At 47.5% G+C, this 17,458-nt stretch overlaps 1 protein-coding gene across 3 annotated transcripts in view; it reads left to right on the top strand.

Moving 5' to 3' along the window:
- The window catches only part of LOC102050351 (mitogen-activated protein kinase kinase kinase 3-like), an 82,355-nt gene that overhangs the window by 55,689 nt on the left and 9,208 nt on the right, over positions 1–17,458 (top strand). For all 3 annotated transcript variants that reach the window (XM_055708347.1, XM_055708346.1, XM_055708345.1), the window contains 6 exons: positions 1,223–1,334; positions 9,020–9,153; positions 11,930–12,003; positions 14,051–14,118; positions 16,074–16,166; positions 17,181–17,375. In XM_055708347.1, coding sequence (XP_055564322.1) covers positions 1,223–1,334; positions 9,020–9,153; positions 11,930–12,003; positions 14,051–14,118; positions 16,074–16,166; positions 17,181–17,375 — 676 coding nt within the window. The remainder of the gene's footprint in view (positions 1–1,222; positions 1,335–9,019; positions 9,154–11,929; positions 12,004–14,050; positions 14,119–16,073; positions 16,167–17,180; positions 17,376–17,458) is intronic.

The following is a 17,458-nucleotide window of genomic DNA, read 5'->3' as shown; positions in this document are numbered from 1 at the left end:
TCTGTAGCCTCTTGTCCATATACAGGGTGATGCCCAGGCCCTTGCCATGCTGGGTGGCAGCACTGGGACTGCTCCTTCCACGTGGTGCTGCAGTACTAAAGGCCAGGAACAGCAAACTGGAGAATCCTTCTGTCTCATGCAGGACTGTAGTCTTTTCCATATTTATTTACTTGTTTTTCCTGAGCTTAGTGGTTTTGCAGTTAAGCCTGTTAGCTTGACCTCGCCTGCACAGAGTGTCTTGCCAAAGCACATGTCATGCTGCCCCAAGCACAGGCTGTAAAGCAAGGGATTTACGGATGTTGCAACTCTTTCTTCCTTATATTTCCTAGAAGTACCAGAGAGAGGAGTATTGAAACTCGTAATGTTTGTCCTCATGCTGCTGCTGGTGTTCACAGCTCCTGGAACTTCTGTGCTCCTTTTTAGAAGCTCAGAAAGTACAGGGACCAGAGTTCTAGAGAGAAACCAAGCCATCAGTTGGGGTTTCCTAAATCCTGGGCAGAAATGGGGCAATATGCCTTAGCAACTGTGGGAACATTGCAGTATTGCAAGTTGGCTACTAAGAGCGAAGAAGCCAGGTAGACTCATGCATACCTTTGAGAGTAGGTCCATCTCTCCCTGAAGCATGTAACCATGCTCCTGCATGTAAGAACATACAGTTCCAAGGTCACACATAAAATTACTGCAAAATCACAGCATACTGTAGCGTGTTATCTTAGTAAGACTTGGCCACTACCATTTAAGTTAACAGCTGGATATGCATTTCTTTGCTCTCCCCCTTATCTGACTTGCCAAGCAGAGCAGGATCCTCCACTCTGTTCCTCTGCTCTGTTACAGAGGAACCTCTGCAGTGCCTAAGCGCCCACTGAAGTCTAGGGAGTATGGAGGAGAGGCTCTGATTTTGGGATTGCAAACTTAGATACAGACCGATCCCTGGCCTGAACCCATCTGGAAGTAGTGCAGGAGCAGTCTTTTATGTCAAACATTTGTATTCACCATTATCAACTGGAGCTTAATCTTAATCTTATTTGAGTATTTTAATAACAGATGTGAGTTGTGTGTGAATATTTGCATCACTCTAGATTACGTGCACGTTTTTCGTTTGTTTGTTTGGGTTTTTTAGTTCTTGGGTAATATGGTCATGGGGAGCCAAATACAGGGTTTTATATGGTGTGTCCGCAAGGGCTCTGGCCAAGTCTGATCATTCCCTTTGTCTGATTACCAGCTTCTCCAGCCAAACAACAGTAAACAGCATGAAATGAGGATCTCTAGATCAATGGGTGATATCATGGGATCCCTGTACAAAGACTCAGAGAGGACACGGAAGTATTCAACAGGTCAGTAAAATGCAACGCTCTGCAGGGTGTTTTGTGCTATTACAAGCTGGCCACAATCCCCATCTCTTTTCTGTCACAACCCTGTAGCTGCTACAGTCTGGATGGCCACCCTGATGACCTCCCACCAGCAAATCAGGGCAGTTGTTACTTATCCTGAGGAAGAGGCTCTGCAAGCTGCACAGGTCGGACAAAGTTGTGCTGAGCAGGGAGTCATGTTGGGCATGGAAGCTAAGAACAACAGGAGATCTGAGGTGTAATTTACAGGGGAGGAATGCTGTGGTAAAAATCTCCAGTGGGTTTGACGCTACTGAGCTTTATCAAAGTGAAGAGTGAGGCTCTATGAAAAGCCAGGGCTTTTTGAGACCTTGAGGTATTTATTCCTTTTAACCACCTGCTAGTATTCCCTTGGGGTCTCTTCCCCTTTCCCACCTAGCAGAATAATGTAGCTGAATGGGCTTGCGTGCCTTAGCTCCTGAGCTGGGACCAGCTTCACCACATGAGGACCAAATACGTGTCTCCATGCCAGCAGTCTGTTCTTGTTAGTGAAATGAAGGCTGTGGTAGCTGCTTTTGTGGTTTCTCAGGGGAATGGATGCGTGCAGAGTTTTGCAGTGGTCTCATTTCAGATGAAGGGAGCATCCCCATCCTTCAGATGTGCTGGGAGTAGATACCTGCAGCCTGTGAAGCCAGGCTGGCAAATGCCTAGTCTCTTCTTGTAGTTCTGCAGGGACTGGAGTTTATTCGTAGCTTTGTGTAGTCTTTGGTTTTCTGTGCTTGAGTTTATGCTTTTCTTGCTTTGTAAAATACTCTGAGCTTTTTGAAATGACAAGTACTCAGTACTCTTGATAAGCTGTTTGTAGGACCTTTTGTGTAAAGAACCGTGTAGGATTTTTGAGAGCAGGGTGCCTTGTGCAGAACCGGTAAAGCAGGACTGTATAGCAGGGGTATAATTATTCATATTACAACCCATATGCAGGGTTAATGATTTTGTCATACAGCAAACATTCTCTGGCATGTCTGTGGGTGCTGGTTACAGAGTAATTTCTACGGATCTCTACTGTTTTCATACAGTTATCCAATAACTGTAGAAATGGCAGCATCAGAGGTCTTGAATAAAGTGGAGACCTATACCAATATATGTGGAGATACATTTCATCCTCCAAAGATCCTCTGTACTTATATGGTGATAAACACTTCCACACTTTCCTCTGTGCAACAAAAGAGTACTTTTCTCTAAGGATTAGCCCATTCTCTGTCTCATAGCCTGTGCTGCCTTGATAACATATCATGTGGTTTGCTGCATCTCAGACAATGATGTATAGGAAATGTTCTTCCAGGGTAGGTCCAGTATAGCCCCTTGTGTAGCCATGCCCAGTTCTTACTGAAGCCAGGGGTGGGTGGTACCTGTACAAGAGCTCCCTTCAGGCCTGGTGTTTGGATGTATTAGGGTTGTCTTTTTCTATTGTGGTTTTTTTTTTTTCTAGCTCACATGGCTCTTGAGAGTTTGTCCAGAGTCTGGCAGAGTCACTAGATGACCCTGAATGAAATGCACACAAACCCACATGGTAAGGCACAGAGCCTCAGCAGAAACTGTGCTTGAGCAAAAAAATCTCTGCTGCTCTTTTTTTGGCACTTGTTAAACTGTTAATGTAATCCAGCGAAGAGCTGTGGCACCAGGAGCTGTCACTGATGTGTGAATCGAACGTGATGGGCAGAATTGATTCCATGTGTAGCTGTGCTAGTGAGATTAGTTCTTGCAGAGTTAGACTTGCCTACTAACTTTTATGCCATGCTTTGGCCTTTCCTTACTGTTTCGGAGCTGCTGTAATACTAGGAAAGTCTCTGACCAGGTCCACACCACCGACTGTGAGGTGTCGCTGCCTTGAAGAGCATCCTGTAGATAAGACAAGGCAGACAAAGGAAGAGATGTCAACTCTGCAAGGGTGAGAGCCTGAGGTACAGATGGGGTTTGAGGGAATGCTTGAATAACAGAGTGGAGGAATGGGTATAACATGCTGGTTTAACCTAGGTAACGGAGGAGGAGGAGGACTGGGCAGCACCAGATGCAGGATACAGTGTGTGCTAATGCTGGGATCCTCAGGAGAATCTGCATGGCGATTGCTAAGGCACCAAACCCAGTGTCCTTGGTGCTGTTAAAAAGTGAAGTAGCAAAGGTAACCAGCCCATGCTACAGTCATCCCTCTTTTTTTTTTTTCCATGCAGTCTTGCTTTTAGTTTGAAAAGAGGTTGCAACAAGCCCTCTGCATGGTGATGGCACACCAGACCTCTCTTTGGTGTTATCTGGGGTCTGTATGAAGCTACTGCAGCTTTGCTTAGGAGGTGTTTGCAATCCAGCAGATTCATTTTTTTTGACCTTGTGAGTCACAACTGGGTAATCTAACTGCTGGGTAGAACCTCCAGCGAGCTGCGAGGGAGAGCAGCAGCGTTTCAATGGAGTATAAAACTGAATGTCAGGTAATAGACAGAGGTGATCCTGTGTTGTGGTTCCCTAAACCAGGGATCACTGAACCTGGTGGATGGACAAAAAGGCAGCCTAAGAGGCTTGGATTTCTGTAGGAGAAGCTATTCTTGCAGTTGCGAGGTATTCCACAGGGTCTGCTTCTGCTGTCGTCAGAGTGGTTCTATCAAGAGAGGATCTTAACTGAGTTCAGCTTTTCTCTTGAAACCACATTTAAAAGGAGATCTAAAGTGACTTTATAAAAAAAGGTGGTTCAGGGTCATGTTCTCAGTGTTTCTGAGATGTCTCATGTTTTTCTGCTGACTCTGCCATGTTAGCAGCAGTGAAAAATAATAAAACTGCATGTTATTGGCACAAGCACATTGGGAGGCGGGGGATAGATGTTCTGGGGAAGATTTGGCTATATTTGCTTCTCCTGGACAGAAAATGTCTTCATCCATGTCCCTGAAAAACCTTATGTAAAGTCAGTATTTTCTTCTCCCCCCCCCCCCCCCCCCCCCCCCCCCCCCCACACACACACACACACAACTTTTTCAGTGAAAATCCTGCCACACACACCCACACCCACCCCTTTTTTGGAGGGGAGAGGGGGAAGTGGAAAATGTTCCAGTCCCTTGGCGACCAGCATCTGCAACTGTTCAGCTGAGTGCCAGGAAACTTCAGCTAAAATCTGTTTGGGTTCTGGATTTTCAGATAACTGAGGGTTGTTTTTATTTACTTTGAGGAAATACATGTTTCAGAACATTATCCACAAATTATTTAAAACCCTCATTCCAGAATCACCATTTCAGTGGAAACATTTGTCAAAAGCTGTATTTATATTTTATTTTTTCCGTGCTGGCAAACCAGGCTGCTTGAGCCATGGCATCATGTGCCTGCCAGCCCTCTCCAGACCAGGAGTGAATGCTGGCTGGGTCTGGGCTGCGGAATGTGGACCAGCCATGGGAACAGCAGGACTTTCACCTTGGAGAATTGCCACTGCAGTGATGGTGCCCAGGTTTTCATGAGTGGTGGGACACGTGTGCAGCATCATCTAACCCCTGCTAGCATGCTGGGAAGATTTGAATGCAGATCTCTGAAGAGAGACAGTACAAAGACTTTGCTGGTACAGAGGCTGGCCAGGTGACTCAGAAATAAAGGTGTGGAGGTGATGTCTGCATGGTTAAGTTAATGGGGCCATGACACGAGCACTGGCTAGCTGTTGATGAGGTTGCTTAGTCATTAGCCCATTCCCTGGCCAGTGTACCAACAGCTGCCATCCCAGCAGTGCCTGCATATGAATTGAGGTAGCACGGGCTCGGGACCTCTTGCAGGAGTTGGGATGGGTAAACCCCTCTCTTATTTTGAGAAGAGGAAGAGAATTCGGCTGTGTGCATCATGCCAGCTGCTTTAGGGCTAGAAAATGGGTTCTCTCCTGCTTATTAGTATAGAAGTACCCTAAAGTTTGCCTTAAATCAGCGTGTAGGACACTCCATCCTCAGAGGATCAGCATGGAGAGGAGGGAGACTTGTAGGGGTCCCCACTGAAAAAGAAGAAAGCAAGGGGGATTTGGTCCATCTGCTCACACCTCCCCTTGACAGTCACAGAGTGAGAAATTTCCTGCAGGTTTATCTCTTCTCCTTGTGCTGCTGCATCCTGAGCCCTGTGTTTCTGCCAGGGCTCAGAGGAACGGCACATCTTGACATCATGTCCCTCATTCAGCTCGGCGCTGACATCATCCCAGGGCTGGGCTCCGTGTGGCTGCAGCTGTGAGTGTAGGTGGCTGCCAGCAAACCCTCCCCAGCTCTGACTTTTAAGGGGCTTCTCTGTTGGGACCCCTGCTTGATGTTGATTGGTGATGGGTGAAGTTTTGGGAAGGACCTGCCAGGGCAGGGAAAGGGTGAAGCAAGGGAATGTGGAGGCGGAGGGAAGCAGAGCCTGGCACGGGGGAGCTGGCTGTACATGCAGCACTACGAGCTCTGCACATACTGCACAAAAGACACTTCTTAAATAAAAATAACAGAAGGCAACATGAAAGACCCCAGTAGATGCCAGCAGTGACTGTAAGTCTCCGTGCTGGCCTGGTTCACCCTGCTCGGGACATGCTGTGCTCTAGACCCAAATATATGGCTTTACATTAGTGTAACAAGGCACAGGAATCCCTTTCCAAAGCACCTTGCTCCAAAGGGTAACCGAGGTCAGATGCTCCACTGGTGCCAATCTGCAGAGTTTCTCCGAGTTCAGGAATCCTGGATAGAACAGCTGAGATCTGGCCAGCATTCCACTTACAAAGAAGTGCCTTACAGCCTGCCCCATCCCCACTGGGTCTGAGGACTGGAGCTGATATGTAATCCTGTAGCCTCCAGGAGGACAGTCCCATGGGGCTCCTCCTCGGCTTGGTGCTGCTGCTGTTTCTTGAGTGTGAAGAGCATCTGTGATATGTCAAACACGCACATCTGGGCTTGTGTGTCCATTTCTTCCTCTGCCTCTGGGTGTTTAAAGCAGCGTTATCTATTATATCCAATATACCTTGCACTGCCCCCACTATGAGTAAAGCCTGCCATTGACTACCACAGTTGCTCTCTTCCCTGACCCCTCTTTTTCCATTCCCCAGTCACCAGCAGTACTGAGTTTGCCTGAGGTTTTGTTAACAAGGCAGGGTAGGGCTGGAGCGGGGGAATCGACCTTGGGCTCTGGGGCTCTGTTCCCACCACCTCCCTGTGTTCCTCCCCGGTGGATGGGCATGCGTGGATGCGAAGCAGCAGCAACCAGTGCCCCTGGAGGTGTGAAGCTGCATATATTAATTGGAGCAGCTCTTCAACCCAAACAGCCTGACTGAAAGGAATCTGGTTCAATCCAACAGTTTCCAGACGTGCAAAAGCCTAAACGTTTTGTTTAACTTCTTTGCCTGCTGGGAAATGGCGAGTGTTTTATCCCCTTTTGCAGTTTTTGGCAGGAAATGTGACTCTGGAAGGTCAAACACAACCGACCTGATGGCTGGGAGTAGCTGTTACAGGCAAAGGTTTTATGTGAGATCATGCAAAGTCCTCGCGCTTGTGATAAATTTCATTTAACTCCCTGGGTTCAAAAGCAAACAGCACATGTACAACTCTTTGTAAAATCTGAAAGTCAAAGACTTTCTGAGCAGTGAGTGGGTTGTTGCAGTGAGAGATCCCAGGAGTGCACGAGCAGACCTACACCTCACTGTAGTAGTAACAGAAATGCTCAACAGAGCTACAATGCAGCGGTTACACCACACCAAATCTCTAGCAGCTTTTTGGAGCAAGAGCCACCCAAATGTCCTTACGCTGCATTCTAGATTGACATCTGCTAAGCAGTTGAGGGGATGATACTGCTGCAGTGATTTATCTGGGATGCCCAAACTGTTACAGGGTTAAATGTTTGTTTATTTGTCCTCAAAGAGAGGATGCTGTACTTCCCAACTGGTTTTGTTTTCAGGGCTGGTGTAAAGCCAGTTCATTACGAGTGCCACAGCACTCGAGAGATTTTCTCCCCTTGATCTTGGCATTACTTCAGTTGGACTTTTTTCGCTGTGTTCTTATCCTGCAGGAAATCTGTGAAGGAGAAAATAGGAAGATGAAAAAAAGTAGCTCAAAGCCATATGACTTTTATTTTTACAATCTGAGCAAGGAGTCTGGAGGAAGGCATACCATGGGACAGTTATCTATTTGGTATAAATCCAGCAAGCCTGATTTAGTGATCTTTAATGCTGGTGTGATGCTGTTAACATTATAAGCACCTGACGGTGCCTGATGGTAGAAGCAGCTGAAGTGAAAGGTGGGGGCTCAAATTTGTAGTGTCGATCACGCTGATGGATTTATGCCAGAGATCAATCTGGTACAGTAACTGTGATGCAGAATAGCAGCAGAAGAGGCAGAAGTGTTGTGTTGATCAGTGTTGGCTTTTCACGATGGGATAGGCCCTTTGCCGGTACCTTTCTCTTGCAATATCGTGCTTAGCCTGAGTATGTTGTTACCAAATGGTAGTAATGAACCGAAGAGTTGGCAAGAATGACACAAAAATGGATATGAAGTGTAAGGAAACGTATCTCCATGTGCTTCTAAACCCTTCAAGGTTGTGTGCTTTTTAGAAGTCTGCTTAAAAACAAGCGTTACATGGTGTGAAGGCTCACATTGCACAATGCTGACCAGTTAAAGCTCCAGCACGGAGCAGCATGGACCTCAGTCAGCAGCTCCTTGCCATGAAGTGATGACATCCCAGGGATGAGGGGGGAGGGACTGCAGAAAGACAAGTGGAGACAAGCCGATGTATCTGGGCCAAGTGAGGGCAATGCTCCCTAAAGCCTGAAAAGGCACAAGGAATCTGTTAGGGTGGATTTGTGGGAATAAGGGGGAGGAGTGGGACTTCTGTGTAAGGAAGCTGTGGAGTTCTCTGCCACGTGCAGAATAGAAACCCTCTTCTGCTGACGAGCCCTATGGGGGAGCCTGTGAAAGCCTTGCTGTCTGTGCCGAGCTGCACATGATGCTCTGCAAATCCCCAGGGCTTCCCAGGTGGCTCTGCCCGGTGTGGAGGCTCTGCCAGCTGCAGGCATGGAGCCCCTGGGGCTACAGACAGGGGAGACGACACTCCTTTGGCAGGAGATGGGACCAGCTAATCCTGTAGGTCATTCCTCTCCCTGTGTTCTTGGATTTGAGGGCTGCTTTTCCTTGCTTTTCGCTTTTGTGTAGGGAAGGGGAGAGAAGAGGGGTATTTGAGTGCAAATTGTTTTCCATATAAGAAGCGTTTAAGTGATGTTGCACCGAGTTCACCCGGGCTGCTTCCCAGATTGCTGAATAAGGCAGTGACATGATCCAGGGAGGAAGCGCTGGGAGGTCAAAGAGGGGAGGTGGGTTTGGAGTTCGTGTTTTGCTTTGAGATTGACTGATTGCATCACAACAAAACTCTGGGGCCCTTTTCTTTCTGGCATTGACAGAGCACCTGGATACAGTGCACAGCTCTTAGGATCCAGTGCAGGTTGAAAGCCAAGTCTGCTAGATGTTGTGTGGCCCCACAGAAACAAACTGTACCTGTTGCAAAAGCTTTGTAGGATGCCCATAAAGAGTATCACATCTCTAGCTCCTCTCTTCCCTTCTATACAAGTTCAAACCCAGCAGCATCTCCAGTAGGTCAGTGATCACGGGAACATCTCTGGAAGGACTTGGATGTGGCAGGTTCTCTCCTTGACCCAATACCTTTCCATGTCCTAGGCTCGCTGCACACTGGCCGGAGTTCTCCGCCCCCAGGGAGCGTTCCTGAAGAGCAGCAGCAGATTGCTCGCCAAGGATCCTATACCAGCATCAATAGCGAGGGCGAGTTCATCCCTGAGACCATGGATCAGAATGTAAGTGGGGTCTGGGTGTGTGGGTTAAACCAGGACAGTGTTAGGCACGAGGGAGGCTGTGCTGTGAGTGCTGTTCCTATCATTAAATCCCCAGCGGGCCCTGTGTGTGGGGCTTAGGCCAGCTTTTTCCAGGAATGAGTGCCAATGGGCTTGCCATGCTCAAGAAACAGTGAGTCTGACTTCCAGGAACCTGAAAAAACAGCTGCAGTGGTGATGGCAGTGTGCTCAGGCACCTCAGGTAGCTCTGGAGGCGCACAGATTTGGGACACGCGTGCGTGCCAGCTGCTGGGCCCTCGTGGCTGCAGCCTTCCCGGATCCCGGGGACCTTGTGGGAGTGTGCCAAGCAACCGATTGCCTGTGATTGCAACAGCCTGGGGATGTCAGCAGCATTTGCTGCTTCCCATGTGCTGTTTCTGCCTGAGTTCTAGTTATACAGTTCTTGGCTCTGCCCACAGCCTCTCTCTATGGTTTTGTCTCTGTACCTCCCCCATGTATATTTTTTTTTCCTTTCTTAATAAGGAGTTTGTATATTCCGATCCCTCCGTAATAAAAGAGCAGCTAGTTCTTCAGCACAGGGATGAGCAGGACCTCTTCCTCCAGTCAATTTGTTACCCATGATGGGGAAATTCTGTAGTGCTGAGGGACCCAAGGCAGGGAGCAGCTTACACCTCCCTCTCCATTTGCATCTCTGCTCAAGCTGTAGCTCTGAAGGGCTTAGTATAGGTCCTGTGAAGTCAGCTAGGCTGTCTGGACACACAATTCCTTCCTGCAAAGCTCTTAGAAGGGCAGGACCATGATCCACGATTTGCAGGAGGGCTGGCTATGCCGGAGGGGCATGGAAGGGCATCCGGAAGGCACTAAGCTCGCTCCAGCAGGCTGTTGTGTTGGCCCCCAAGGATCTTGCCTGGGGAGACATGTATTTCCTACACTCAAACAGCACCCACTAGTAATGCTTTCGTGTACAGGCTGTGCCAGCGTTTCCATGGCAAAGTTGTGTTTTCAACCATTTATTATACAGCCATTAATAAAATCAGAAGTCACTCCGGGTGAAGCTTGGCAGCGTCAGAGTGCAGATGTATCTTGTGCTTCTTGCAGCCAAAAGTTGGCTTTCTGTTGTTTTCACATGCCTTCCAAACACGTTTGGTATGATTAAGATAAAGTGTGCGTGCGTGCAGGGGGAGAGTACCCATGAACCCCCCTTGGGTGTAAATCAGTGCAGCTCCACTGGCTGCTAATGGAGCTTCATTAGCATTAGCTGAGCTCTGAGCCTGCTCCTGATGAAGGTTCCCAGATGCTCTCTCCTCGCTTTTCTCCAGCATCGCGCTGTGGGTGGCCTGCTGTCCTTCTCTGGTGAATTAAATGCAGGAAAAAGGGGAATTGGGGATGTTTTGTTTTGGGGGTTTTTTTTGCTCTTCTTATGGAACAGCCATGCTTTTCCCCATATGGGCTTTGCCTTCAGAATGTCCTTGTGCTGCAGCTTCCATATGTGCCTTGTGGAAAACCACTTACAAGCTGGTGCTGGATGCCTTTTGAGGGATGCCCCTGTGCAAGCCTGTGATGTAACTGCGGTCTTTGCCTTGAGACCAACTTGGCAGCTGAACAGAGCCTGCTCGGATTCCCGATTTTATGCTTTTGAGAAATGAGTCTGTCTCAGCACTATTTTAACTGCCGGGAGAGGCCTGGCATGACTGCCAGAGGTGGGGAGTGGGTTCTAGCAGAGGTCTTGCTCCTCTTTGGCTAGTGCATTTTGAAGGATGAGGCTTTGGGGTAAAAACTGGGAAGCAGAGAAGAATTGCACTTTCCAATTGGGACTGTCTTGCCAAAACAACACGAGCTGTTATGACAACCAGTTGAGGAGGTCTAACGCAGGAACAGTGCGTGGAAGGAGAAGCTGTTGCTGTACATGGGGAAGGAGGAACGATGTGGGTCCAGGAGCAGCAAAGGGTGACTCCACGTGGTGTTTAACCCTTGTTGCTCAGCTTTCCTGGGAACAGGCTGGGCTTGGGGCTGGCTGTGGAGTAGGGTTAGCAAGTGTCTGCTGTGGGTCTGCAGCCAGGAGGGAGCATCGTACCGGCTGCAGCACAGCATGGCCCTGAGCAAGCTCTGCTCCACATGAAAGTACACACAGCCCTTAGGTTTACCACTCAATACAAAACCTCTATTGTTACTAACCAGCTATAAATAACCCCGTCCAGTACAATGTCTCATCCAGGAAGCGACACAAATGCGGCTTTTGACTCACTGAGCTAGTGAGAGCCAAGCCAGTTCCTCCAGCCAAAAGCCCTGATGATGCTTCGCTTATCACTGGGGAGGAAGGCTGGTCTCGTGTGCCAGGGCAGCTCGGGAAGTCAGGAGGCCAGGGCTGCGATCCTGGCTATGGTGCACAATATCCACTTGGCCTTGGGCACATCATTTTTGTCCTGATATATTTTTTTTATTATTCCTATTATTTTTCACAAATATTTTGAGCGCTGTGAATCTCGTTGACTTCTCAGCATGCTTTGAACATCAGGGTGCTAATTGTATTTGCCTCAGTTTCCCTACTATCAAATAGCAGTTGGAAAGAACAGTAATCCAGAGGGGGCGTCATAAATGGATTTTACTGGGAAGAAAACTTCTGTTAGATTGGATCTCATCTCTACTGGGGCTGGCATCAGCTGGTGTAAATCAGCTGGCTTTGGTGCAGTTTTGTTGACCCTGCAGAGGTCTGCTAGGACAGGAGCTTGAAGAGCCGCAGTGCATGGTTTTATTGTTTCCCCTTTTCTTTCACTGTCAGATGCTTGAAGCTTTCATCAGCCCTGATGAGTCACTGTCTGGGAGCTGCCAGTCGCTGGACAGATCTGTGGACAGGTGAGTCGTGCATGTCACCATGTTCACAAGCTGAAAGGCAGCCTCCGCTCCACAGCGGGAGAGGAGTGCGGTCAGTAGCATCCCCTGAGGTTCCTGTTGGGATGAGGATGAGCAAAACAAATGTATCTTGAATGCTGAAAACCAGATCCGAGCGCAAACGTCTGTGTAAGGGCATGATTTGAATTGCAGTAATCTGAGAGGGACAAAGTAGCTAGGGATCTGTGGACAGCCTGGCTTTGTGTGCCCAGGTTTTCTGCTTCGGTTCAATCCCTCTCCTACTTCTCTGGCTTTCTGCAGTCACCAGGTCAGTGCTCTTGTTAGCCTCTCCATGCCTCCTCCTCCTCCCTGGGCGTGCTGTTTACTCTCCATTGCCCACTTGTAAATTTGGCAGCCCCTGTGCACTGCCAGCAGCCACAGACGTGTCAGTCAAGGTGCTGAGGACACCAGATGAGCAACAACTAAGTTTAGCTTCTCGGCAGGAAACAACTAGGACACGTTGTACTAACACAGGCTGCAGTTCAATAGTTGGTGTGGCTGGTTGGTCCAAGCTCACACGTGCACAGCAACTGTATGTTTGCTGCTGTGCACGGTAGGCTGTGTATAAGACACAGTGTCCTTTTGGGAAGCAGTATATATTTTTTTTTCCATCTGCATCAAAGATTTTCTTTTTTTCGCCCCATTGCTTTTACCATACAGCATCAAGGCTATGGTCCAGCAGGTCTGTGTTGTGTTGATTTGATTGCATAGCGTGCTTCGGGTTTGCAGCTCTGTGCGCTTTGGATCTGTCTCCTCATCAAGGTCCATTTCCTTTTTGTGGCTTTTAATAATTTCCTGTGATGTGTTTGCTCATTGTTATGCCTGTATCAAAGCTGGATTCCTTGTGCTCCTGGTCTCTATGCCCCAGCTTTGCTTTTGCCTAAACTTTGCTAGGAAGAACAACAGAAGGTGCACAGCCTGGTTGTAACACTGTTGTGAACTGAGAGAAGAGCATTAGGCATGTTTGCGAGAGGGTAGTATGGCTTGATTTCAGATGCAAAAAAAGGAGGCAGCTGTCTTCCATCATGGGGTCTAGGAGCTGGGAAAGGCATGAGGAAGGCTGTATTCTTTAAAGGCAGCAAGAGGAGTAAGCACAACTATTCCTGCAAAGGCATAGCTGAGCCCTTGCAGCCAATTACTTGTGATGACATTAGTCTCAAGAGGGCAGAGCTAGTCACCAGGCATGGTGACCAGTCTGATGCTAAGAAATAACATGACAAATTCCTCTTTGCCATAGCAAACCTGCCATGATGAGCTTTGGCATGAGTAGATTTCAGAGCGCTTTATAAAGCAGATTTGTACTGCTATGCACATTTTGTTAAAAGGGAGAGTGGAAAAGCAACCTGTCCAGATCACCCTGTTGGCCCTTACAGAGGCTGGAGTGAAAGGATTGCTGAGATCCCCTTGCAGTAGTTTATCCATCCTCTCAGTGTAGTTTAAAGACCTTAAGCCTTGAAGCACTGATCCTGCACTCTCTCCTTCCTGGTCTCCGGGGAAGGGTGCGTGTGCCCAGCAGTGGTACGGACCCTCCTGTGTGAGGAAGATGGGAGAATGATGTTGCAGAGGAGGGGAGACCCACATGAATCAAGCGTGACTGAAGAACTCCAGCGTGTAAATCTGCAGCAACTAAGCCATGTACATAGAAAGCAGAGTTGCACAGCTGAACACTTGAAGTTGTGGGAAGAGAACTTTGCAGTCCTCCTTATGTGCCACCTTGTGCATAGGTGGTTTTGGCTACTTCATTTTGACCTGGTGACTGTGTTTTGCAGCATCCTTTTTGTTTGCCATAGGAACAAGCTGTGATCCAGCAAAAAAAATAATCTTCATTCTTGTGCAGGTTGAGGATGGGAACTCAGCTGTGTAGACTGGGCTGATCAGTGATCAGTGCATCTTGTGGTATAGCCTGTCCTTTCTGCATGTAATCGCTTCCTAATTCATTCCATAGCTTTTCTGGTATAATAAAGTGTATCTGTGGGTTTTTGTTTTTTGTTTTTTTTTCATTCCTCTGCAGCCCACCCTTTACCCAAACCCCTGTTCCTGGAAGGAAGACCCATCCCAAAGACAGTCTCGATTGCATGGGTAAGCACTCTTGGAGGTTTGTATTTGTTTAAAAGTATAAAAAGCCATGTGGTAAAAAGTCTGAATAAAAGGCTATTAAGAGAGATGGCACTGCATGAAAAGTAATTAAAAACAATCAAGCAAACCAGATCCGTTGCTTAGATTACACTTCAAAAGTGACCCTGTAATGATCAAACATGAATATTCTTTAAAATCAAAAGACACAGAGCACCAAACATAAGCAGGGCTGCTCTTGTCATCGTTAACCCTCCTTGGCTCTGCAGTGATAGTGGTAGCACAGAAGAACCTTTGGACCTGGTTTGGGAATCAATTTACAGCAGCAACAGTCCAAACGGGGTAGCAAGTGCCCCGAAGTAAGTGGATGCAAGCAGCTAAAGCTGTTGAAAGATCACTGATGAGTTCTGTGTTGGAAGAAGTTGCTGAGGGGAGGCTTGCTTTTGTATTTGGAGACAACTGTGAGGTGCTGACAAATGGAAACAGCCTCGTGGGATCACCTTTTGTCTCTGTTAGCACCTGTGAGTTGCACTTTCAGGATTCTGACTTCGTACATAACAAAACTGGAGTCCCAAACTCTCTAGGGAGTTATGCCTCTTTCACTTACGTTATTCATAACCAGTAATACCGCAAATGCTGTTAGGGAAAGTGTACTGGTAACTTGCAAGGATCATAGGTTACTGCTTAATCACTTAAAACATCCAGCTGGTTAAATCATGGAAACTCTGTAATATTGTAATGACTTTCACTATTAAAAATGAGCAAATGGCAGTCAGCCTGTGGCACGTTAACTTATTTCTGGCCTGAGGCAGGATTTCTAGATTGAACTGTAGAGATGAAGCTGCAGTCAGTCCACGTCGCCCAAGGTTTTAATACATCCCTAGTGGTTGGGGAGGCATTTTGCTTTGAGACACCACTCGGCATCGTTGCCTACACGTGGCTCGCTGAGAACGTCTTGCCCTGTCCTTGTTGCTTTTCTTGCTGACCATATTTCAGCCATTAATGCACTCCTCTTGTGCGCTGCTGTAATGGGGAAATCATGCTGAAGTGCAGCAGAGGCCAGGAATGGTCTCGGAGGAGCGGCTGCTGGCCCCAGGCTAAGACAAACAAACAATCAGAACGGACTGTGTCATTGGAGTTGGATGGAGGAAAAACAGCAAGTGAAAGATGGGGGGGAAATGACAGATATCTTAATCTCAAAGTTATTTGGTGCTACCAGCAATGGCTTCCTGTGCTGGAATTTTTTTATTTTTAAAAAATACGTTCTTATTGTGCATATCCATCTCTCTCTCAATCTTGTGTCTAATCTAAACTCTGATGGCCTTTAATCCCTCCTGTATATTCTATTTTTCTAGCATTTAATCAAAGTAAGTATAAAAGTTTGGAGCTCTGGAGGTATAAATCAGTCTCTGGCTTTCAGAGGTCAGGAGTCACATCTGAGAAGTAAGTGGGGAGAGATTGTCTGGTGTTAGCCAAGTGCTGGATTTTTGCTGATATCCCCAAATATCAGCTGGAAATAGCTGATATCAGAGCAGAAGTTTTGGAGTAGATGGATCTGGACCTGACCCTGCCTGGCAGTTCTGTTTCCATGCTAATTTTTGCATTTTTCCACATGCAAATAAGATGTTTAGTGCTCTGTCTTGGAGACCAGGCATGGTCTGTGTTAATCCCCTGCTTGGTATTTGAACAGTGTGGGCCAGTGTCCATCAAGTCAGCAGTTAAACCCCTTTGCTTTAGGGGGACCAAGACCAGTGTGTCTAACCCTTATTCCCTAAGGAGTGTGTGAATGTGGACAGATTTCAGAGTGAGCCTTGGGGGATGTGTGGCCACGTGAATGCATAGCTTGTCACCTGGTTCTTGTCTGTTATTCAGCCTGAGGACCAGAATGCTTTCCAGTAAGAAACACTTGAGGCATTTGGTACTGAGCTGATCTCAGAAACACATCTTCTTCCCTCCTGCAGATTTTGACATCCCATTCTGCGAGAGGTTTGGGAAAGGTGGGACCTTCCCGAGGCAGTACCACCTCTCCCAAAGTCGCAAGGACTACAGTGACGGTAAGAAAATGATGGTGGGTCAGGGAGGGAGGTGGTCAGTCTAGGATCTCGATGGCTTGTGACAGTGCCTAGGACTGGAGAGACTTGGAAAGGAGAGGTTTCTAATAAAGGGAGAACCACCGAGTAATTTGGGGTTCGCTTGTGTATTCTGAAAAGCATCCTCTGTGAGACCTTGTGGGTCTGCTCTTGAGAAGTGCTGAGCATCCACAGCATATATGAAAGGCAGTGCTCAGCTCCTCCTCTGCTAGCACCTGTTCTTTTAACTTAGCCACGTGGATGATTGGCATTTCTCATCCCTAGCGATACCAACCTTTCTGTTCCCCTAACTTCCTTCCTTTTGAGGATGCTGGTTTGTGACCTTTACAGCAGGTTTTTCACAGCACTGTAGGAAATATCCTAGCAATTTCAGGGTAGCGGTATCTGTGCGCATCTCTGGTTTAAGCTGGCGAGCTCTGAGCTGTGGGGACCACTCCATCACCATCTTGCCGCTCCTTTCACTGTATGAGACTGCAAATGGTAGGAAGCAAAACTGAGTAAGAATCAAATTCCCTTAGAAGAAAAATACTGAGGACATGCAGACAGCATATTGAGCCTTCCAGAATGAACTTCATCTCTCACTGACACCACCTTTGTTAAAGCAGTTACCACGAGATCTGGCACTGCTTCTGTGGTCATTTGTGCTGTGGACTTAAAGGATGGCAAGGATAATTTGCAGCGCAAATCCTTGGCTGTTCAGAGTTTGTTTATGATTTAACAACCAACAAAACCCCTAATGTAATTAAACTGTTGCAAACCCCTCTAGAAGCATCTGCATTAGATGTAATGCCTGCTGCTAACAACTCTTGAATTGAATTTAAAATATCCGTACAGCTTTGCTTCAGTTTCATTAAACTTATTTTGCATAATTGGAAGAGGTGCACCACTGGATCTAGGCAGCGACATGAGAAGGTGGCGGTAGGTAGATCCAAGCTGGTGTGTGTGTTCTTGCTGTAACTCTCCCCTTTTCTCCTACAGGACGGAGGACTTTTCCCAGGAGTTACTTCCCCCAGGAGAACCTGTTTCAGCTTGTCCCTTCTAGCCGAACCAAGAGCTTTAATGGGGACAGCAAGCTCAGCACCTTGCAGTACGACGAGTACAGGCCCAAATGGTGGAACAATTGTGAAAAAGGTCTGCAGGTCTTCAGCACCTCCCCTACAAAAGCTAGGAACTGTAAGTGAATCAAAGCCACTAGTCTCTGAGGTCTCAGTACCTCTGGGTCTTGACACAAAATTGAGTTACTGTGACCTGCTAAT

Source organism: Falco cherrug, chromosome 4 (genome assembly GCF_023634085.1).
Source record: "Falco cherrug isolate bFalChe1 chromosome 4, bFalChe1.pri, whole genome shotgun sequence".
NCBI classification, from domain to species: Eukaryota; Metazoa; Chordata; class Aves; order Falconiformes; family Falconidae; genus Falco; species Falco cherrug.
The sequence above is the reverse complement of the archived record's forward strand: the minus strand, read 5'-3'. Positions and strand labels throughout refer to the sequence as shown.